The sequence below is a fragment of the Rhineura floridana genome, chromosome 8 (assembly GCF_030035675.1).
Source record: "Rhineura floridana isolate rRhiFlo1 chromosome 8, rRhiFlo1.hap2, whole genome shotgun sequence".
NCBI lineage: Eukaryota > Metazoa > Chordata > Lepidosauria > Squamata > Rhineuridae > Rhineura > Rhineura floridana.
The window spans coordinates 71,092,915-71,116,295 of NC_084487.1; the positions used below are offsets into that span (position 1 = coordinate 71,092,915).

A 23,381-nucleotide genomic window follows, 5' to 3' on the forward strand; every position below is an offset into this window, starting at 1 on the left:
ACCCAGGTACTGCCAAGAAAAGGCCGTCCCTCAAAACTCAGTGCTTGAACAAGAAGGAGCACTTGTGAGAGAAGCCATTGAGAGACAAACAATCTCTTGGAAGGAGAGTTCAGTGGTTGGGAGTGGAGTTCAGTGGCTGGGAGTGGAGTAATGGTGCACCAGTCAACCATATCAAGAGCTCTGTGTAACACTGGCCTGTATGGGAGAGTGGCGGGAGAGAAGCTGTGACTCAAAAAGTACCATCTGAAAGCATGTCTGGAGTTTGCCAGAAAGCATTGTGGGAAAAGGTTTTGTGGTCAGATGAGACGAAGATAGAGCTTTTTGGCCAAACTCAAAGTGCTATGTGTGGCACAAACCTAACACTGCCCATGTTTCAAGACACACCAGCCCTACAACTAAGTATGGTGGTGGCAACATCATGCTGTGGGGATGCTTCTCATCAGCAGGGACTGGGCATCTTGTTAAAATTGAAGGAAGAATGGATGGAGCAAAATACAGGGAAATATTGCAAGAGAACCTGCTTCAGTCCACTAAAAAACTGAAGCTTGGGAGGAAATTCACTTTTCAGCAGGACAATGATCCCAAGCACTAGGCCAAAGCAACACTGGAATGGCCCAAGAACAAAAAGGTGAATGTCCTACAGTGGCCCAGTCAAAGTCCTGATCTCAATCCCATTGAGAATCTGTGGGGCTCTTTGAAAATTGTGATCCACAAGCGACGTCCAACCAACCTGAATGACCTGGAGTGAATCTGCCAAGAAAAACGGGCCAAAATCCCTCTGACACTGTGTGCAAAGCTGGTACTTACCTACCCCAAAAGACTTAAAGCTGTTATTGCAGCAAAAGGTGGCTCTACCAAATATTGAACACTTATGCAAGCAACATGTTTCAGTTTTTTATGTTTCTTCCAAACATTTCCCAGCATAAAACCAATGTCACCTTACAATAATTGATTTTGGGCTTCAGTGTTTCAAAATAAAAAAAGTCATACAGAATGAAATTGCAATGTACCATTTGTAATTCAGTAATATGAGAGCATTGGTCAGGGGTTTGTCTACTTTTGCAAGACACTGTAATTTGAATCTGTCGTTCTGTTGTTTTATCTTGCTGCTAAGCTGATTTTATTGCTGTTATGTAATCCTTGTTTTCACTACTATTTTTTAAAAAGAATTTAATTGCTTATTACCCATAGCATTATGGAACAGACATTTACTAAATAAACAAATATGCAGCATGAACAGGCAAGAGGCAACCCAGTTCGCTGGGCGTAAAGGATATTTTTCCTCTTCCCCCGTCCCATTCAGTGTGTAGACCATGGAAGGACATTTGTTCTGAATGATATAAATAAATAGCCAAATCTGATTGACTACGTGGTACTGTGACATCATTATGTTCATGACATGATGACTGACTGGCCTGCAAGTAAAACAATGTCACCAAAGCAACAGCAGATCAAGGCAACAACAGCTATACACGGGAGCAGAAAATGTGTGAGAAAGGTGGAAGGTAGGGGTCCTGCCTGTCCCTCCTCAATCTTCCTCTCTGAAATAAAAAATCAAACACCACAAAAATTTGCAACAGGTAGCACATACTTGGGAAGGAGGGGCTGCCACATGCTGTTTTGCATGGTTACTGATATTAACCTGCCCTGAATACTTTGAACTGACTGCACCATAAACAGCTTATCTTATAGTCAATTTCACTTCCAAAGAAAATGTTGCATCCTGATCCCTGCCAATTTATTTTAAAGGGTATGTGGATGTGCACATATTCTGCCAAGACCTAAAAAGAAGCTGACATCTGGAACCCTCTAAAGTTTTATTTAAGGATTTTCCAAAATTGTACAAAAAAACATACAACGCACCGATTTGTAGGAGTATGAGTTTCAGTATGGAATGTTCACTTCTAATGTTAGCCCAAGTTTTCTAAAGATGTTTTAAGTGCATTACCTCTGACAATGTGTTCCACAGGTCCTTTCTGGCAGCATTTCCATACTTATGAATGGTTAAATAATCCTACAAAACATATATATAAACCAGTAGTTATTGTACAAAAGCAAACTTATTCAAAGCCAAACTATAGTGCTGCATTGGTACAGCAATTAAAATATTTGTTTTCTATATCTTATACATGTATATTTATTGACCTGAAGTTAGAACAAAATTATTTTCTAAGGTACATTTCACTGTCCAAACCAAGGTGGGAGCAAATGACTCTAGATATAATTCTAGAAATTCTGTAATTCTATAAATAAACTTTAACTTCTATACTCAGGTTTTGAGTATAGCTTCAGTATCTGTTTGCAGAAAATCTTGGCACTGATGGAAAACTTTCCAGAGGTAAGTGTTGTTTGTTATTTTAGCAAACTATTTTGTGGTTAGTGTCAAGACTCCAGCTGATAGCTAGATCTGTTATTAAATATTTTAAAAAGAAACAATCTATTCAAGTTTTATATCTATTAAGAGTTTGAGGGTCTTCCCTTTTGATTAAGCAGAAATATATAATGCTATCAAACTAAGTGTTCACATTCTAGTTTGAAACTTTTTCTTAAGAAGAATGCTTCATCACATGAAACAGCTGTTCCACATGTGCAAGGCTCCTACCATGTGCTAAGACAACTGCTAAATCAGCCAGTGTTTTTCCAAGGAATGTAATTAAGGTATCTGACAATGTAAGTTTAATATTAATATATTTTGTCCTTTTCATTCCTAAGCTTTTCTGCCCACCTACACCGAATCATTTGGTTGCATACTAGAGTAAGGAATACATTTTAAATACCTGGATTGGTTTTGTTCAGTGTTCTAGAGTATTGTAAAAACATTCTAAATTAGATGTAAAGCAAAATAATCATTTGTGCTTGATCTAGAATGCATAATGCATAACACCTGAACACATTAAAATGCATTTTATTTACCAAGTAGAAACCAGTATTCCCCTGCATGTGAAAGTTCATCACTGTCACTTAAGGTAAAAAGAAGACAAGCCCTCATTTATAGCAAAATGAAAAATGGGAATAATTGTGCTGTGTTTTCCATAATATATGCATGTGAATTAGATACTTCAATGATAATTGGTGTTCAGACAGCAAACGTTCTGATATACAAACTGTAAGCACCTATGACAGATTTAGCTTTACGCCTGTGAACTTACTATACAAGAAACAGCAACTCCCATATAATCACAGCTTAGAAAGGTTAACTGAGAACACTGACTCACTTAACTACAATGCATAGTTTTTACAATGTCATGAAAATAAGTGTTCGAAAAGACAGCAGAATATATGCTCCTCCAACATATTGCACCAATGCATATATTGAAAAATAAACGATCATCAATTCAATATTATATTCAATTATTTCTCCAGGAGGTGAAAAGGTTATTTTTTTAAATATAAAACTCACAGTACACATAACAAGATGCCAGCCCCACTTCCCTTTTATAGGATGCTACAACTGGTTTTGTTCCCACAGTAGCTGGTAAAGCTGGGGAATGCATATGCTGAAGCGTTTTTCAATATTTGTCTTTCTCCATCTCACATATTCAGCTTCACACGGGAAAGTGAGCCTGAAATGGCAGACAGGCAGTGTTGGGTTATGAACCCAGGTCCACACTTACCACTCTTACAAATTTGCTCAAGAATAGAGAGTGCATGCCAACGCGGGATTTCAAACTGGAGGATGAGGATCTTAAACTTAGATATCAGTTGCCAAGCTACCTCCATTGAGTAGGCAATTACTCCAATGTGTGGTCACAGTGGAAAGTGAGACTGTGACAGGATAAGGAACGGAGAGCATTTTCTTTCCAGACCAGGAGAAGACACAGTAGTATTGTTGTAGCAGTGATATTAAATAAATTTTGTTCCCTTTCTGGTCTCTCTAGCTCTCAGGACTGTCCCCAGGCCTCATCCCTCATTGACCCTGCTTCACACCCCAAATATAGATGCCAAACTAGAATGTGTCCTTGAATAATTACTCTTGCTTGTCCAGATGGAGAACAGAGAAGGCATATGTGAAGAAACTAGATGACTGTACAAAGATAAAATTTACATTTGTTGCTCCATCCACTGTTGCCTCTACCTCACTCACAACTGGCCCTTGGAAGGCAACCCAGAAGTGACCCTTCAGGCTAAAAATGTTCCCCACCCCTGTTTGAAACTATTCTTTTATACCTTTCTAGGGCCAATAATATGAACAAGATCCAACAGGAACCTAGCATTCTATGCACAGCAATGATATACTGGGACCCAGCTCCAATATATGTGATTAAAGGATAATTAAAAAATGTATTCATGTTAATGCTAAACGTAACATTAGAATTAGCCTCTGATGTGTCAAAGGAAGAAAGGCCAAAATCTTGAAATATAGGAAAATCTTTTCAAATCCCAACAGACCACAATACCTCTCAACCAGTTATGAAGCTCAGTTTTAAAACTAACTCGAATGCAATTCTGCCATGACTGATATAAGAAGAGGATTTCACTTCCGTAATTAATGCTCTCCTGATGCTGGCATTGTCTTGAGTTGTATATTTATGATGTTTTACTGTACACAACAGGTGTGAAGCAGCCCATACGTTTACTCCATCAAGTCAATGAATCTTTCTTAACAGTCTGCCTTAGCCAGTATAGTTTATTTTAATTTCCTCTACACTGTATGTTTCCAAGAAGAGAATGTTTGCAAAAACATTCTGTATTCTTTGGTCTTTTTCTTAGAATATATACACTGGAAGCTTGGGTCTTCCTTTTAATTTCCAAATTAGCCATTTTAGTAAAAAATAATAATAGAGCTATATAAAGAGAAAAATAATAGAGACAAAACACTTGAAATTCAACCTACAAAATCATGATACACAGCACTACTTATTAGATGATATATTATTTTTACGCTACTCAACTGCTCTAGGGCTAGATTGATTTTGTTCCACACGCTGCCTTTAACAATGAGTGGCTTGTAAAATTAGCAACTGTCTCTTGCTCCTCCAGATTCTGTTGGGCAACACAAATGTCTCTTCCCAACAATTCCAGCTCAAGTTCTGAGCCTTGCTGTGGGAAAAAGCAAGCAAACAGAGAAGAATCCTCAAAACCCAACTTCTGAGCAGACATACTCTGTAATACGGTTCTTTCATTATCACATTGTGAGCCAATGCAGATAATCATTTTACCTCTCTCTCTCTCTCTCTCTCTCATACATACACACACACACAAACAGTACTCCAATTTTGATATTCTGTATCTTAAACATTTTTGCACATTGTATTTTTCAGCTCTTCAAGGAAGACCATTACACTACAGAAAATATTGCAAAACATTCCAAGTAGGTATTAATTCATCTTATAATATCAAAATGAAGAATACAGAGCAAGCTACTCTACTAAACAAAGCCATAATTAAGATAACAAATAATATAAGTAGAGAATTAGAAAAAGGTCCCTCTCTGTCCCCCAATCCCCCCTTTTTCCCAGCACTAAAAAAAAATGACTCTTCTATTTTTCTTCCTAGCGCAACTGAACTCCTAATGAAATTATGGGGATGTGCAGGAGAGGAGAGGAGGAAAGGGAGGTTCCAATGTGCGAGTGAAAGTTCATTCTGCTCACACACAGATGCCATCTCTATCACCAGGAAACCACTCTGTCTTGGAGCTGGCTGTGAAGGCCTGCACCTGGTGTTGGGCCAAGGAGACAGTATACTCAGGTTGCTGCTGGCATACCATCCACCCTGCTGCCTGGCAGCTTCTCTGACCACCTCGGCTGTGGTATTGGGAGAGCCCAGAATAATAGTCCTGGGTGATTTCAACATATCCCCACCCATCCTGCTGTCTCAATTTCAAGGCTCATCCATCAAAGGCTGATCTGGAAACAGAGGCAGCATAATTTTCAGTGAATGAGTAACAAAGAAAAGTAACTTGCTGTGAAGTGGCTTGACAACTCAGTTCAGGGAGTCTGCTCTTGTGTGCAAAGGTTTGTGTCAGAATGAGGAAAGGCTGATGCAAAAATAAAATTGGCAAACTACAAGGGAAACAATTAAGTCAAGCAAAGGGCACATTATTTTCACTTATTTTATGAGACATATGCATACACTAATGCAGTGGTTCCCAACCTTTATGAGTATGGGAACCCCTTTGTAAGCTAAAACATTTTTGTGACCCCCCCCATGCTAATTGTAATTTTAGTCTCTGTTAATTGAAAAAATGGTGCATGGCAAAATCACATCTCCAAATATCCCTTTCCATAAAAAGCTCCCTGCAGACAGGGAGGTGTTGCTTTCTTCGCTTAATGCAAAGATCCAATCAAATTGGTATCCCCCTCCCCCCCCCACAGTCTGAAGATGTACAGTCCTGTCTCCCAACACCAGTGGGCTTCGTTCAGTATCTAAGGCCCTCCTCCAGGTACCAACTCATCAGGAAGCCCGGAGGATTGTTGTTAGATCTAGGGCCTTTTCTGTGGTGGCCCCCGAACTCTGGAACAGCTTACCTGAGGAGATACGCCTGGCGCCTACGGTACTTTCTTTTAGGCGCCAGGTTAAGACCTGGCTATACTCCCAGGCATTTTAATGTTTAATGTTTTCATGTTTAACGTTGTTAGTTAACTTGCTGTTATGTGTTATTGATGTTATTATACTATTGTATTTTAATCCTGTTTGTACACCGCCCAGAGAGCTATTAGCTATGGGCGGTCTAAAAATGAAACAAAATAAATAAATAAAATAAATAAGAACCAGGTTCAAATCCCCACCCAGCCATGAAGCCCACTGGGTAACCTTGGACCAAACACAGTCTCTCAGCCTAACCTTTCTTACAGGGTTGGTGTAAGGATAAAAGGGGGAACCATGTGCACTTCCTTGAGCAACTTGAAGGAAAGGTGGGATATAATTGCAATAATAATTATTAAATAAATACGTTTCTGCTGCAATACCAGGATCCCAGCCTCAGCCAAGCTGCTGAGTTCTTCTTTTTCTTCTAATAATAATCAAGCAGCAGCAATGTGTTGGCAATGGGATGCTAGATTGTGCACTGCAGATAACAAGGTGCACAAATTGAGGAGGGAATTAGTGCTTTTAGGCACTGGGATGATCATCAGAATTGATGACTTGGTTAGCGTGCACTTGGAGAATGAAAGCGGAGCAGAAGACAGATCAGCACACGCACACATACAAACACACCAGCCTCTCTTCCAAGCATTTGCAGGTGTGCATGCATTTGTGCACATGGGAGGGGGGAAACCCTCAACTGCCTCAGCATCTTGGAGAGAGAGATTGGGGGGCGGAATGTAGGTGGAAGAAAGGAGGGACGCTGGCGCACACACTTAATTGCAGAAATGGAAGGTGCGCAAGTCCTGCACTTCCTCACTGCTTCTTGGCTCTGTCTGGGCTGAAGGCAAGATTTGGGCAGCCTCGCAAATAAGAATATTTTTTAAAAGGAGGTGGCAGTGAATCAGGAGCCAAGAAAGACAGGCAGGTTGGCTGCCAGGAAGGAAGGGGGAAAAAAGCCTTTCCTTGCAGCCTTGCTTCTTTTCGCTTCATGAAAAGCCCTCTCCTTTTGTTCTGAGCAAGGGTGTCATCAATAGTGGCAGTGCGAGGAGATGGGAGTCGGTGATAGTAATTCCCTCTTCTTCCTGGTAGCTCCACCCTCAGCCTCCTTCAGCATCTGCCACATGTTTTATAGGTAGACACCTGCCCTCGGAGCACCTGAAAGACACTCTGCTGCTTCAGCAAAAGCCCCTGCCTCTTGATTGGAGCAAGGGGAAGGTGTCATTTGCAGTGGCAGTGGGGAGCAGACAGCATCCAGGGAGTAAAAAGGGGGTTTTAAAAAAAAAAACATTTCTTTACTGTTCGCGGCCCCCTCTGGATTACTTCGTGAACCCCCTGGGGGGTCACAGTCCCCAGGTTGGGAACCACTGGTATATAGTATTGTCTTTTATATCCACATCCATGGTACAGTGTCAATTAAAATAATAATTTAAATGCAGATTACCCCCAGATTACTTTACGTCCCCCCTGTGGGTCATGGCACCCAGGTTGGGAACCACTGCACTAATGTCTTCATCCACCTGCTGGGCCAGCTGTCAATAGTACCCTATCCCCTCAAGAGGCTATTCTGTAAATTCAACTTCCTATACATAAGGCTGCCTCAAATAGATTCTTAATTTTTACACATGGGCCCTATATCAAAAAGAAGACACTATGTTGCGAGCCAATTCACCACAAATTACATAGTGAAGGTTCCTTGTGTTTAAGCAATTAAACCATTAAATACACTTTAGAAAACAGAAGCTGAGAAAAGAAACTGTAACTCAGCTTAATATATAAACTGGGGATCTTGACTTTTTATAGCATTACTTCATCATGGTTCTGTTATTATTTATAACATAATTGTATCTTGTCCTTTCTCCAAGGAGCTTAGAGCATTATTGTTTACATTAAAAGAATACAGTGAGGAAAGTCAGATGTAGACATAGTGACTTTGTCTAGGCTACACTTCACAACTAAGCAGGAATCTGAACCTGGGTTTCCCAAATCTAAACTGAACAGCTAGCCATGCAACAACATCTGATCTCTTTAAATTCACAGCATTTGAGTTCAGAAACCAGAGAGCTGTGTAACACCAGTGAGGTGTGTCTGTCTCTATCACTTTTGACTTTCAGAACGAATTTGAAAACATTTCTGTCTACTAGGCATTTGATGGCTGAAGAGAACTACTCTTGACAACTCAAAGATCACTGGCAGAAGAATGTTTTTAACTGTGTTTTTAGAATACTTGTAACTGTTTTTAGAATGTTATAACTGTATTTTAGAATGTTTAGAATATTTTTAATTGTAATTATGTTTAAAATGTTTTAATCATGATTTTAGAATGCTTTAAAATTCCTTGTTAAATTGTTTAGTTTGTATGTATACTACCCTTGGCTCCTTCAGGAGGAAGGGTGGAATATAAATTAAAATAAATAAATAAATAATGCTTCTGTACATCCCTTTCCTCAAAGAACAGCCCCTTGAACTACATGGCAAACCACAATCCAATAATGGCTTGTTTATAGCATGCAGAAAGCCAAAAACAAAAGTAGAAAGTCATGCACAGATGACTCTCTGTGGGCCAAACTAAAAGTGACACCATTCACATATGTAGTCATATTTCTTTCTTTATTAATTATATTAGTCACTTTACAAAAGCATCTCATAGTGACTTACAAATAATAGTAAGATACTCAATACAGAATACATGAAAACAAAATAATTAAAACAATTATGAGAGGTAGCAAAACCACAAAAACAATCCTTCCGTTCCCTAACCACAAACGGCCCTCAAAGAAAAAAAAATATCTCCAACTATTGCAAAGAAAAAGAAAAAAAATAACACTCAAATGCCTGGGAGAAGGAAACCTCTTTGCCTGGCACAAAAAGAAGTCAGTGATGGTGCCAGGTGGGCTTCCCTGGGGATAGCTTTCCAAAGCCGGGGGACCAGCACTGAAAAAGGCTGTTTCTTTGTTGCCACCCTTCAGATCACTGCTGGAACAACTGTGTGGTTTTCAAAGTGTAAGTGGCAGGGGGTGGCAATCTGGACTGGGACCCTGATGAAAAGGGGATTTACCTCATTTCACCTTCTGTGATCTTAATAAGGTTTAAATCCCTACAACATGCATTGAAAGGAAAGCTCCCATTCTGGTATTTTCCTACCAGAATAAATAGCAGGTGCAGGAGCCCTGACTCAGATAGGGTCAGGGTCATGATCTGGATTGGCCCCCATGTGTCTGCTATTTACACTAGAAATTTTTTTCCACAAATACCATTCATGGAATTACTGCATATTGTGATGACATTTAGTGTGGCCCTGAATTGTGGCCATAACAGACATACATACAAAACTATTCAACCACAAGAAAAACAAAAAATGTATTTGTATCCTCATGCATAGAGCTCTTTCCCCTTGAAGAATTGTCAAAGTATGAATTAGAGTCTTTTATAAAAGTACAATATATTATTCCTGCCTAGAGTATGCATGAAATATTTGAGATTATGTTGGAATGATGAGTGCTCAATAATATTTTAATCTAATAGGATGTTGTGGGTTTCTACTTTGTTTTTACGACATATTCAATATATTTTCATCTAATAGGGTGGGATACAAAAATACAACAATCGCTGTCTTTACTATAATCACTTTACTATATTCAGTTGTAGCAGTGCCTATTAATGTATCACATTTACAAAAGAGGGGATCCAGAAAAAAACAGAAAGAGAATACAAATTTCCCAACACATTAACATTTTGGAAATGGCATTCAAAAATGGCTGAATAGAACTAAAGACTAACAACATCATTTGAGGATCACAAAATGTCTGCATTGTGTCTCTATCTTTCACACATGCCTACACACAAAAAAAATAAAACTGCAAAAGCCTGTCAAATTATAGTCAGTCTCTGAAGAAAATTAAAAAGCTTAAATTATCTGGAAAGTATGTTACCTGATTATTGAGGCAGAGGCTTGAATATTTGAAGAACAGAAAAGACTAAAATCTCCTAAAGGTTTTTGACAGATGCTTGTAGTAACAGTGTTATTGATTAAGCTTACAAGTCCTTTATACTGTGTGCTTGTGTTTAGAAAAACAAGTCTGCTCATACTGAAGAAGTCCCTTATGCCATTGAAATGTTCACTCTCCATTCTAACAACCCTCCACCTAGGCAAGGTGATTGATTTCAACAGAGTTTATATTTTTAAAGCAGAAGGAACATCTAAACATTATATAAGTTACAGAAAATGATTCAAATTCCTATTTTTTCTTCTGCATAGATCAACTCATGTCAGTGAAATAATTCCATATTAAAAGTGATGTCACTGTAAGCAAGAACAGCAGCTGTTAATCCAACTCTGTCAGGCCCAAAGAACCAGTGGATTCTGAAAATCCCAGGGCAGCCATTTTGAACTAAAATGGATGACAGCCGTGATGGAAATGTTTGGCTCCACAAGGAAGATTATTCTAGGTCAGTGTGACTTTTCATTAGACAAATAAACTGCATGGATGATGCCCTGGCTGATAAAACCTTTGACATACAGATTTGATGTTTCTGTTTCTTGGTACCTGGACTGACATGAGGATAAGAAAGGTCTCCTTACTTGATAAAAATGGTGGTACCAATATTGTTAACTGATAAAGAAAGGCCTTTTTTCATAGTTCTTTATTGGCCCTCTTTGTTTTATTATTTATTTTTTCTACTGTCACTGTACTTAGACTGTTTAACATGTTCAGTTTCAATTTTGAGTTGTAGTCCTTGTTACTCTTTTGGCTTTATCACTGGGGTGATATTCTGAACCCAGATTTACAGTAGTGAAGAACAGGAAGCCCAGCAAGAGGTACCTCAAAGAAGAAATACTTTCTATTGCAGGGAATAACAGCCACTGTTTTGACATAACAGCAGCCATATCACTTCGACTGACCTTGCAAAATTGTCTGAACTATGAACAATCAACAGGGAAATTCACTTCCTGAACATGTGGATTAAGTGAGCACTGATCATCCACAAAATATGACACAAGGCCATTGAAGAAAGTCCATCCACATTCCCATTGACTGACACTGAAATCAAGCGATTTCCTTTATCTGGATCATGTTTTGAAGTATGGAAAAACCCCAGATTATGATTCAGACATCAGGCCTATTCTCATGTCACATTAAATTAGGTGTGAGTCTATGGCCCTCCAGAAGTTGCTGAACTACATTCCCATTTGCTCCAGAAGGCATGGCCAATGGCCAAGGACGATGGAGTTGTAATTCAACAACATCTGGAAGGCCACAGATTCCCCACACCTGCATTAAACCATAGCTTAAAACAGCAGTAGGGAACCTCCAGCCAGTGGGCCACCAGGCCTCCCCATTTGGTGCACTAGGCCATTTTGGACAAGCCACAGCCAGCCACCCTACACCTGACATCATATATGACATCAGGTGTTGGGAAGGTAAGGGTGGGGCTTCAAAGGAACAACTGGGAACTTAAAGTGAGCTCCTGATTGTTCCCTTTCTGGAGCAAGGCATGTTCCCATCGCACATCAACTGAAGGGCAGGAAAAGCACAGTGTGCTCCTGGAGGGGAAAACCATTTCCACTCAAGCGGTTTTTGGAAGTTTAAAGAGCAGTGTGGGGCTGTTTACAAAAATGGATTTCAAACAGCCCACACATTGTGTTTTGAAGTCCTGACAACTGGGACTTCAAGGCGCAGCATCACCTGACATCATAATGATGTCTGTTTAAAGCAAACCAAGATTGATGTAAATGAGCCTAACGTTCCCAAAGCACTCCTTCCACACTTCTGATGCTGACATGCCACAGACAAAACAAGTCATGTGGTCCAAACCCATGTGCGTGGGTTGTTTCCTCGAAAAAACCCATGAACTGTAAGTCAAGAACAAACCTTGGTTACAGCAAGTGTTTTGTTTGGAGGAAACAAATCATGAGCCCAAATTCAAATGATACAACAAATCAGACGCTGGATTTTATTGTCTGTGGTACGGCACAAGCAGGGCAGGAGCACTGTGGGAACTTTTGAGCAATTTGCACCAGTATGCTGCTTGTTCATATTAAACCATAGTTTGTTCTAAACTATGGTTTAATGTGACATGCAAACTAGGCCATTATATCAGACCATGATTTGTACTAACCATAATTCAGAAAGCAAATCATGGTTTGAACTTACCAGTAGAGAAAGATTCTGCCACCATTTTACATGACTGCTTTACTTAACTCCTTGACTCTGGAGTGGTTTTCTCATTTGTTTGCCTGGTAAGTAAAAGCTAAACATAGGGCCTCTGCTCCTTGACATGGACAAGGGAGTATCCCCACCTGCTATTCATTAATTCATTAATGTGAGACCTCTGGAATGTATAACCTCTACCCAGCCTCACCGTACACACATTTAATTGGTGTTGAGTATCATAAAGATGAAAAGCACTATCCAAAAATACTGAAGCCACTGAAAAAATCGAAGGAAAAATCCCACTACTCCTCTGTTTAATCTAGCTGAGAACAGCCGTCTTTTCCTTACTTGTACATGTTTGGAGGCTAAACGACCAACCTATACTCCAGCTGCGCCATTTTAGATATCTTGGCCTTACTTTTACTCAGTCTCTCTCCTGGAAGTTACATTCTGAAGCAATGAACCTTAAGACCTCTAATTCCATCCACTCATTATACTGTTTTTTCCACCTTAACGGTGGAAAACTAGTTCCGCCTGTAGTCGAGGTCTTCCAAAAGAAATTCACCCCAATCCTACTTTACAGTGCTGAGATTTGGGGTTATGCAAAGATCCCTTCCTTAGAGAAGCAACAAAATGCTTTTGCCCGTAGGATACTAGCCCTCCCTAAAGGGACTCCATCTGCCTTTTTAAGATCGGAACTAGGACTATATTCCCTAACAGCGTTAGCTCATGTAGCCCTCACCTCCTTTTGGGTTAGATTAGCTGGCATGGATGATTCAAGGTTACCTAAAAAATGCTATCTAGAACAACTTCGTAACCCTGATCCAAACAATTGGCTTACTAGGACTAAATCTATTTTAGCCTTTTATGGGATTAGTATTGAAACTGCACCCTCATATGTTTCCTCTAGAGCTAGAGCACGACTCAGGGATAGAATTCTTTTTTATGCCTCGAGGTGGGATTTGGCATATGCCTCCCAGTCCTCCTCGCATTGGTTTCCAATGTATAAAACAGCATTCTCTCTGGAGCCCTATTTTTCTTTTTTAAAATCACCATGGCTGAAATCCGTTTTTACTGCCCTTCGTTTTCAGACCATGCCGTCAGCATATCTGGAAGGGAGATATAGCCAGACTCCTATACACCTCCGATGCTGCCCATGCAACTCAGGTGAAGTGGAGGATATCGCTCACTATTTGTTGTTCTGTACCCTTTATAAAGACCCACGGGCCAAGTTCCTATCCCCCATTAATCTTAAGAATAGGACTCCTCTGGAACAAGTTTGCATTTTACTAGCAGGAAATGACCCTTTTATAACGCATCAAGTTTGCGGCTGCCAAAATTAGAGCTAAACTTTTCAGATAGCTTTTTTTATTTTCCAATTTTATAACGGCTTTTTAAGTCACCCATAGTTTTACACTGATGTAATTATAGCTATGCATTCACTTATTCGATACCCTTTATGTGATTTTAACAAGTGGTGTAAATTCTGTAAATATTTGTTTTCTTAATCTATGTTTTGTATGTTTGCGGTGGCTCATGAGCTGTAAGCAATAAAGAAAGATCAATAAAGAAAGAGCTGATGTAAAGATAAAATGGAAAGGGGGAGAACCATATGCACCATTCTGAGCAACTTGGAGGAAAGTTGGGTTATAAGTGCAATAATAATTAAATAAATACATTTCAGCCACAGTATGTGGACCCCAGCCTCAGCCAACCTGCTGACCTTTTAATAAATAAGAATGATAATCAAAAAGCAGCAATGTGGTAGTGGTGGGGATACTAGATTGTGAAGACAAAAGGATGGATAGATTAAGGAGGGGGTTAGTGCTTTTAGGCCTTGGATAGTCATCAGAACTGATGACTTGGTTAGCGTACACTTGGGGAATGAGAATGGAGCAGAAGACAGATCAGCACACATGCACACACAAACACACCTGCCCCTCCTGCAAGCATCTGCAGGTGTATATGTATTTGGAAACATGAGAGGGGGGAAGCCCTCAACTGCCTCAGCATCTTGGAGAGAGAGATTGGGGGTGGAGTGTAGGCAGAAGAAAGGGGGGATGCTGGACCACACACTTAGCCTCAGAGATGTGGGTCAAGCAAGTCCTGAGCTTCCCCACTGCTCCTTGTTTCCGTCTGGGCCAAAGGCAAGATCTGGCCAGCCTCACAAATAAGAATAATTTTTTAAAGGAGGGGGCAGTGAATCAGGAGCCAAGAAAGGCAGGCAGGCTGGCTGCGAGGAAGGAAGGGGGAAAGCAGTATTTGCTTGCAGCCTTGCTTCTTTTTGCTTCATGAAAAGCCTTCTCCTCTCATGGCATCAGCAGCAGCGGCAGTGCAAGGCGACAGGAATCCATGATAGTAATCCTCTCTTCTTCCTGGTAGCTCCACCCTCAGCCTCCTTTTATAGGCAGATGCCTGTCCTTGGCATACCTGAAAGATGTTCTGGCACTTCAGCAAAAGCCCTCCCCTCTCATTTGGAGCAAGGGGGAGGTGTTATTTGCAGCGGCAGTGGGGAGCAGACAGCATCCAGGGAGTAAAGAGGGTTTTAAAAAAAAATAAAATCATTTTTTTACTGTTTGCGTCCCCCTCTGGATTACTTTGTGGCCACCCTGGGGTCACAGTTCCCAGGTTGGGAACCACTGGTATATAGTATTGTCTTTTATATACACATCCATGGTACACCATCAATTAAAATAATCACTTAAATGCAGCCCATTTAAAAATCAGTATTAGGCTAGGATGGCTATGTATCCTTTTTTAAAAAACAAAGGATTTCTCTGTTTGAATATAAAGAACCAATGGAAGGAGAGCAGGGGCTTGGCGTTTCCCATCAACATTCAGCACCTAGACAGCAGACTGGGTAGGCACACAGGGCAGCTGGTACAGTCTCTCCCGCTATAGTGAGATACATTATAGTTCTACTTAAAATATAGTCATTATTTCTATATTTGTATCTATGCCTATAAATTAGCACATGCAAATTTTATGAAAACCTATGTCCTCTTTTTTGGAAAGGCGTATGTTGCTACTCTGTATTGGTCTGTTTTTAATTCTTAAACACATTGCCTTAGGCACAATAAGTACTGTAAATAAATATACAAAGGGCATAATCCCTTTGGAAAGCTAATGTCTTCAGGTGATCCCAGTCATCCTAGTATTTCCATAGCCACTGTGTGAGGACAGGCTTTCACCCCACTTGGTTCCTGGTACAAGCTCTTGCACTCCTGTCCTACTTGTCTCTCCCTCCTTCTTCCCACCTCCCTGTCACTTCATCCCCAAGTATCTCTGACACAGTCTATTTGCTCCCTGCACTCATGAACTAGTTTGAATTTCTTCAACAATTTTGGTCATGGCTACCTCTAGCCTTCTTCTGCATTTGCCATAACCTGGTTATCGTCGTTTCCTTTCAATTATGCAAAGCAGAACAAAACAAGCAAAAGCAAAATAGACACACAAAAATTATGCAGCACCAGAAAATGCTAGGCATGGCACAACATATTCTTGAAAATAGGAATTGTGCTTCAAAGTGCAATTTCTGTCTTTCCTCCCTCTTCGGCTTCAAATGAATCAACGTGTAACCGAAAGAGCTAGAAATGGCTTGGGTGAGGGTACCAGATTTGAAGAGGGGGTAAGATGTAAGATCAAAGTCTTTATCAGTAGCAGACAGTGTAATGGGGCAGAGGCAAGAGGAGGTGTTGAGCAGGAGGAAGACATCGGAGACAGAAGGAGTAGAGAGGCCCAGAGCTTACTACCAGGCCCCCTGACCCCTTGCAGAAGCAGCTGTCTCCAGGAGGCTGTTTTTTTCTGGTAGATACTAAACAGCAGGATTAGGCCTCACTGAGGCTGGATTCCATTGACCTGAGTAGCTGTAGCTGCTCAGTTCAATCCCCAAACCAGCACACTTTGCAGTGCACAAACCTGCCAGGGATGGGGAGTTGTGCTGTTGGTGTGAGTGATAACACAGGGGGTGGTCTCTTTGGGTTGTGTCTTCAGGTGTGGTGATGTCTCACCCCCTTTTATTAGTTTCATAGGGCAGGGTTTTATGCATAGTTTTGTTGATTGGTTGCTTCCAAGATGAGTGGCTGGAGGTGGTCTGGAGTGGTATGTGAGGGAAATGGTTTCATGTCTCTAGAGTGGAAGTCCAATTCTGCGTGGGAGACAGGGGAGTGGTGGGGTGTGAGTCATGTGCAATATTTTTATTTTCTAAGGATTTCCTCATTTATGTCCCTGACACTATCCTCTGCTGTATGTCAGTAGCTACTACAGGTGGGACAGGGAAGTTATGTGTCTAGAGGAGGGTCAAAGTACTGCCATCTCTGTGATGATAGAGAAGGGGAGATACAGAGGTGTGTGCAGGTATGCAGGGGGGAGGAGGGCTATTTACATCAAAGCCCTTTCCCTCTACTTTGCCTACTGTATTTCAGAATCTGGGAATGCCGGTCATCATGGCCTGAAGAACCTGCTTGAAGAAGTATTGCTGACAACCTGTCCCCTTGATCTTTGCCCATCTTGGCTTCTTTGAGCTAGCCATTACAGGTTGACTGGATGAGTCCAGGGAGTGAGTAATACTTCACTGGAGGAGGGGGAGTACCATCTTCCTTGAAGGAGGAGGTGGTGTGTACCTTCCTTGAGGAGACCTCCCTGGACCTAAAAGTGTTGAACAACATTGTTAATCCTTGTGACAAATATCTCCTTTTTATGCAAAGTGCATCACGAGGAAATGGTGGCCCAGCTTCAGGCATGCTTGGAGAAAACTGATCACTTGGAACCATTCCAGTCTGGCTTCAGACCTGACCATGGCACTGAACCACCTTGGTCACCCTGGTTGATAACATCTCATGGGAGAGAGATGAGGGAGTGCGACCCTGCTCATCCTCCTTGATCTCTTGGTGGCTTTCAATACTGTTGACCACAATACCTTTCTGGAGCATCTGGGGGAGGAGGCGGGGCACTATGCTTCAGTGTTCCACTCCTCCCTCCAGGGTCACTTCCAAAAAGTAGTTGTAAGAGGCCATGGAAACTTTCCTGCGGTGTCCCACAGAGTTCCATCTTGTTCCCCATGGTATTTAACATCTATATGAAAGTACTGGGAGCTGTCATCAGGAGATTTGGAGTGAAATCTCATCACTATACAGATGACGCCCAGCTCCATCTCTCTGTTTCATTTGAATCAGGAGAGGCATCTGAGCTGTGAGACCAGCGCTTGGAAGCAGTGATGGGTTGGATGTGGTTCAATAAACTGAAGTTGAATCCTTATGTATCCCAAGTTCTCATGTCTGAGAGGTGGAAGACAGAGCCTGGTCTAGAAGGGGTTACACTACCCTGGACGCAGCAGGTCTGCAGCCTTGGGGTGCTCCTATATTCAATTGTCACTGGAGGCTCAGGTGATCTCCATGGCTAAGAGTGCCTGTTTTCTAGTTCTGGCTAGTTGCCAGCAATGGCCCCTTTTGGACAGAAATGACTTGGCCACTGTAACTCCATGGCCTGGTAACTTCCAGATTGGATTACTGCAGTGCACTCTATGTGGGGATGCCCTTGAAGATAACTCAGAAACTTCAACTAGTCCAAAATGCAGTTGCTGGATTACTGGCTGGGGTTCCATTTAGAACTCACATGACCCCTGTTTTAAGGCAGCTGCATTGGTTGCCAGTTCGTTTCCAAGCCCAATTTAAGGTGCTCACATTAGTGCTTAAAGGTCTAAATGACTTAGGCTCCAAATAGCTGAAAGACACTCTCCTTCTTTACAGACCCCCCCCCCAGGTGCTAAGATCACCAGAGGTAGTTCTTCATAGTGCTACCACCCTCAGGAGCCAGAACAGCTGGCCCTTCTCTGTGGAAGCCCCTAAGTTGTAGAATTCGCTCCCCACAGAGTTGCATCTGACAACTTCATTATATAGTTTTCGGCGAATGCTGAAGATGTACTTACACTAAATGTGAAGATTTGAGTCAAAGCCCAGAACTTAGAAAAGCACAGAATGTATAATATCAACTGTGGTTTAAATAAAAATGCTGCCAATTGTGAAGCTCTAAATCTGATAGAACCAAAACCCAATCTGAAGGAAGTAGCTGTGTCTTTTCCCCAAAATCCACTTTGCTAATAAATGTATGTAAAGACCTATTTTTCAAGTACCTAACAGGGAGTTTCGGTATTGGTGCAAGCAGAGCTAACTTTGAATATGACAAAGGCAACTGAAGCGTGGTCACAAAGCAATTCATATTTGAAATCCAAAAGGAAATTTTAGAGGTATGATATTGCGACTGAATATGGTCTGATTTATTTATTTATTGCATTTGTATACCACCCCATAGCTGAAGCTTTCTGGGCAGTTTACAACAATTAAAACATTAAAAACAAATATACAAATTTAAAAACACATCTTTTAAAAAACAATTTAAAAACACATGCTAAAATGCCTGGGAGAAGAGGAAAGTCTTGACCTGGCGCTGAAAAGATAACAGTGTTGGCACCAGGCACACCTCATCAGAGAGATCATTCCATAATTTGGGGGCCTCCACTGAGAAGGCCCTCTCCCTTGTTGCCATCCTCTGAGCTTCCCTCAGAGTAGGCACCTGGAGGAGGGCCTTTGATGTTGAGCGTAGTGTACGGGTGGATTTGTGGTGCCTGTTGCAAGGTACCTACTAGAATGTTACATTTGCTTTAAGGAAAATGTTATTTGATGGATTATGCCAATGAAAACAAAACCTTCCTCAGAATTCATATTTAGAGGCACACACCTATTTAGTGATTTTCTAACTTTTTTCTCTGTTTTTTGCATAAAGCAGACTTTGAAACTTAGCAACAATATTGATCCACATATTATAAACTCATATACACACGATTCTACCAGAGAACGGAATGGAATGTTTTCCAGAGGCATTGTAATAGTATTTGTTAATTATGCCAGTATTGACTTATCTGGTTCAGGCACACACCATCAGGGTCACTCTCAATGAGAAATATTTGTTCAACTACACCTTTCATGTTGTTTTTTAAGTCATAGATTTTCAGACTCTCACTGTAGGGCATATGTATTCTACTGTAGTATTTGGCCCAGCAACTCAGGCTACACCAGGCAAGTGGAAAAAAGACTATGAAAAGGCAGTCATTCAGAAGACTGGATAGATAAGCTAGTAGGGCTGCTTTCACACATGGGGCTTATTGCATTAGTTTAACGCATTAAAATGGTAGCACTTCTGTCCCGATTTCTACAATTCCTTTCACACTGCAGTACTTGATATACCGGCATGTTGCACAAATGTCTTTCACACTGTTGCAACTGAAGACACTAGGATCAGGTGAAAAAGGCAAGAAAAACAGCAAGAAAACAAAACCTCCAAAAAGAAAGAACCAGAAACAAAGCACTGAGGAAAAGGGAAAAAAAGTGGTCACTTTAAAAATACAAGCTGCAGCTCAGATAAAAAAAGACTGAGGAGAGAACGGCTTAAAAGACAATAGAAAAGGACTTGAAAAGCAACTATCACACACAATAATCTTCATGTCTGAAAGTAGGCAGGGGAAACTAGCTGGAGTAAACAGAACACAGAGAAGAGAAAAAAGCCAGGCAAGATCTTTTGGATCTTTTAGCAGCCGCCCAGCTCCATGGTGAGGGAGGGGGGATTGTTATGGAAGAGTGTGTGTGTGTGTGCGCATGTGTGCGTGTGTGCATGCGCACGCGCAGAGATCCTCAACATTTTGAGCTGCGTGTGTGCCAGTGTGTATATTTACCTTAGAAGCAGGCTTTTACCCTGCATTTAGATCACTGAGACTTAAGACTTAGTAAAATAAGAAAAGCTACTTTATTTACAGAAATACATAGTAGATAGGAAAGGCATACCTAGTTCTAACTAAGTAAGATGGAGGCACAATGCACAGACTTGGGTATTGCCATCATGGCTCAGGAGAGAGCGCAAAGACAAAGATGCCTCCTCTCTCCTCAGACAGTCAAAGAAGAAAAAAGACAAAGGAAGGGCAGATAAGCTTCCCTGAGCATATCAGTTTACAATGGAAGGAAGTTAGGTAGAGAACAGCATAGGTGAAAGTAGGCAAGCCTAGCCAGCGGGAGGACCCTATCTTCCTTCTGGAATGCAAACAAAAGAACCCAAACAGGAGTTGCTCTTGCCCCACTTTCAACACCCCTTTCTCAACAAGTGTTTGGGTTCAGCCCACAAGGTTCATCTTGTCTCACAGCTTGCAGTATCTGACTTTGCCCAACACCTTTGTCAGAGCATCTGCAGTCACGTCTTCCATTGGACAATACTCCATCTTGAGTTGTCCTCTGAGGTAGGCATCTCTAATGAAATGGTGCTTCACATCTATGTGCTTGGTTTGTGAACTCACTCCTTCTAACTCCATGAGTCTGATGCACCCTTGGTTGTCTTCATGCATCATAACCAGAGCTTGGAAAAGTTACTTTTTTGAACTACAACTCCCATCAGCCCCAGCCAGCATGGATACTGGATTGGGCTGATGGGAGTTATAGTTCAAAAAAGTAACTTTTCCAAGCTCTGATCATAACAGGCTCAGGTATAGAGATGCCTAAATCTTTGAACAGTTCAAGTAGCCATGTCAGCTGTCTGCTTGCTTGAGAAGCTGACACATTCTCTGTTCTGTGGAACAGAGTGCTACAGTCTCTTGTTTCTTAATTGCCCAGCTGATCACAGAATCTCCATACTAGAAGAATCCACTGGTGGATTTTCAATCTGTAGTGTCTTCAGCCCAATCAGCATCTGCATATCCCACTAGTTTGGGATCTTGGGTAGCCACTAACTTCAGTGTGATGGTTGCAGTGCCCTTTAGATATGTCGCCACTCTCTTGATTGCTTTCCAGTCTTTCTTGGTTGGCAAGCTGGTTTTCTGCATAGGTATCCCACTACTGTCACCACATCTGGCCTGGTAACAGTCCTGATATACTAATAAATAATAATAATAAATTTAATTTCTGTGTCGCCTATCTGGCCAATGGCCACTCTAGGCGACGTACAAAACAGTTAAAACACAATAGATAAAATACAACATACAATATAAAAACACTATAAGAACAATACAGCAGCAACAATATTAAAACAGGGTAGGAGGCATTTCATTCATAGCAATTAACCCTCCCCGGAGATCCCAAAGGCCTGTTGAAAGAGCCAGGTCTTTAAGGCTTTACAGAATACATTTAGGGAAGAGGCATGCCGGAGATCTTGTGGGAGGGAGTTCCAAAGAGTGGGGGCCGCCACTGAGAATGCCCTCTCTCTCGTACCCGCCAATCTAGCTGTTTTTGTCGGCGGAATTGAGAGAAGGCCCTGCGTGGCTGATCTTGTCGGGCGGCATAAGTTTTCCGATGGCTTGTCTTGTATCTCTCACCGGTTCCTTCATCATCATGCTTTTTCTTGAATATCCTCTTGCAGCCTACAGCTTTCCTTCCTTGAGGAAGCTTGGTCAATGTCCAAGTTTTATTCTTGTGTAAAGCTTCCAGCTCTTCCTTGGCTGCCTGCCTCCACCTCTCAGCTTCAGCTTTGGGTAAGGCTTCAATCTCTTTCCAGGTCTCTGGCTCTGGGACTTCATTTCTCACCAAGTCTTTCTGGTGGTACACCTTTGCTGGTGCATCACTCAGTGGATTTTCAGTTACATGCCATCTGCAGAGATCCAGATGGCAGATATATTTTTGCTAAAGGGTTACTGGAAGGTAAGCTGTTCACACTGGCATCCGTTTATGCACCAAATACACACCCATCCCCCTTTATATATATATATTAAAGAAACTATTCTTATTATAGGGGGAGATTTGAATATGGTCTGTGATGCAAACATGGATCGATCCACAAGGACTCAAAGAGGGCTTACATGAGAACAAAATCAATTAATGCAACTTTTATCACAATTTAACCTGTCTGATGCCTGGAGACAGGCTAACCCAAGGGTCAGAGATTATCCATATTTTTCTTCATGGTTTAAATCTCTTTCTGGGTTGGATCATATTTTAATCTCTGCCCCCTTCTCTCGCATCTATGGTCAGCAGACATACTGCCCAGAGCAGTGTCAGATCATTCAGTGGTTGAAGTGGTGTTCCAACATTTGCAATCCACCCACACCCACCCAATCTGGAGGTTAAATCCAAACTTAATTGCTTCTCAAGATTCAGTGCAAAATATAACGGCATGAAAGGAATATTTTGAATTCAATATAACCCCAGATATGGCATTTACCATAATTTGGGATGCCATGAAAGTGACAATTAGAGGAGTATGTACAGCAGAACAAGCTAAGAACAAAAAAACTGAGGATCCTATCAAGTCCCAATTATTAAAAGACATCTCGAGCCTGGAACAGTGCAATAAGCAAAGAGGCTCTAGAAGCATCCTTCATACATTAGAGATCAAACAGAAAGAACTTGAAGCCTTGGAAACTAATAAAATTACCACTTCTTTATGTTTGACAACGATATTATGAGGCAGGGAATAAATATTCAAAATTATTATCTAATTCATTAAAAAAAACAAAGCTTAAATAAAATATGCTTAAAAGACAAATCAGGTAGAATGATACATGACTGGAAAAATATTAATTTAGAATTGGTTAAATTTTATTAAAAAATTATACAATTCCACAAACCCATTAAAACCTAGTATAAAGGATTATTTATCAGGGTTTGTCCCAAAGAAATTAAACCCTGATCAGTTATCTTCTCTGAACTCTCGTATCTCTGCAGAGAAAATCAA

General features: G+C 41.0%; 1 protein-coding gene across 4 annotated transcripts in view; it reads right to left on the bottom strand.

Moving 5' to 3' along the window:
- The window catches only part of TRHDE (thyrotropin releasing hormone degrading enzyme), a 393,299-nt gene that overhangs the window by 131,718 nt on the left and 238,200 nt on the right, over positions 1-23,381 (bottom strand). For all 4 annotated transcript variants that reach the window (XM_061639727.1, XM_061639726.1, XM_061639725.1 and 1 more), the window contains one exon: positions 1,949-2,014. In XM_061639727.1, coding sequence (XP_061495711.1) covers positions 1,949-2,014 — 66 coding nt within the window. The remainder of the gene's footprint in view (positions 1-1,948; positions 2,015-23,381) is intronic.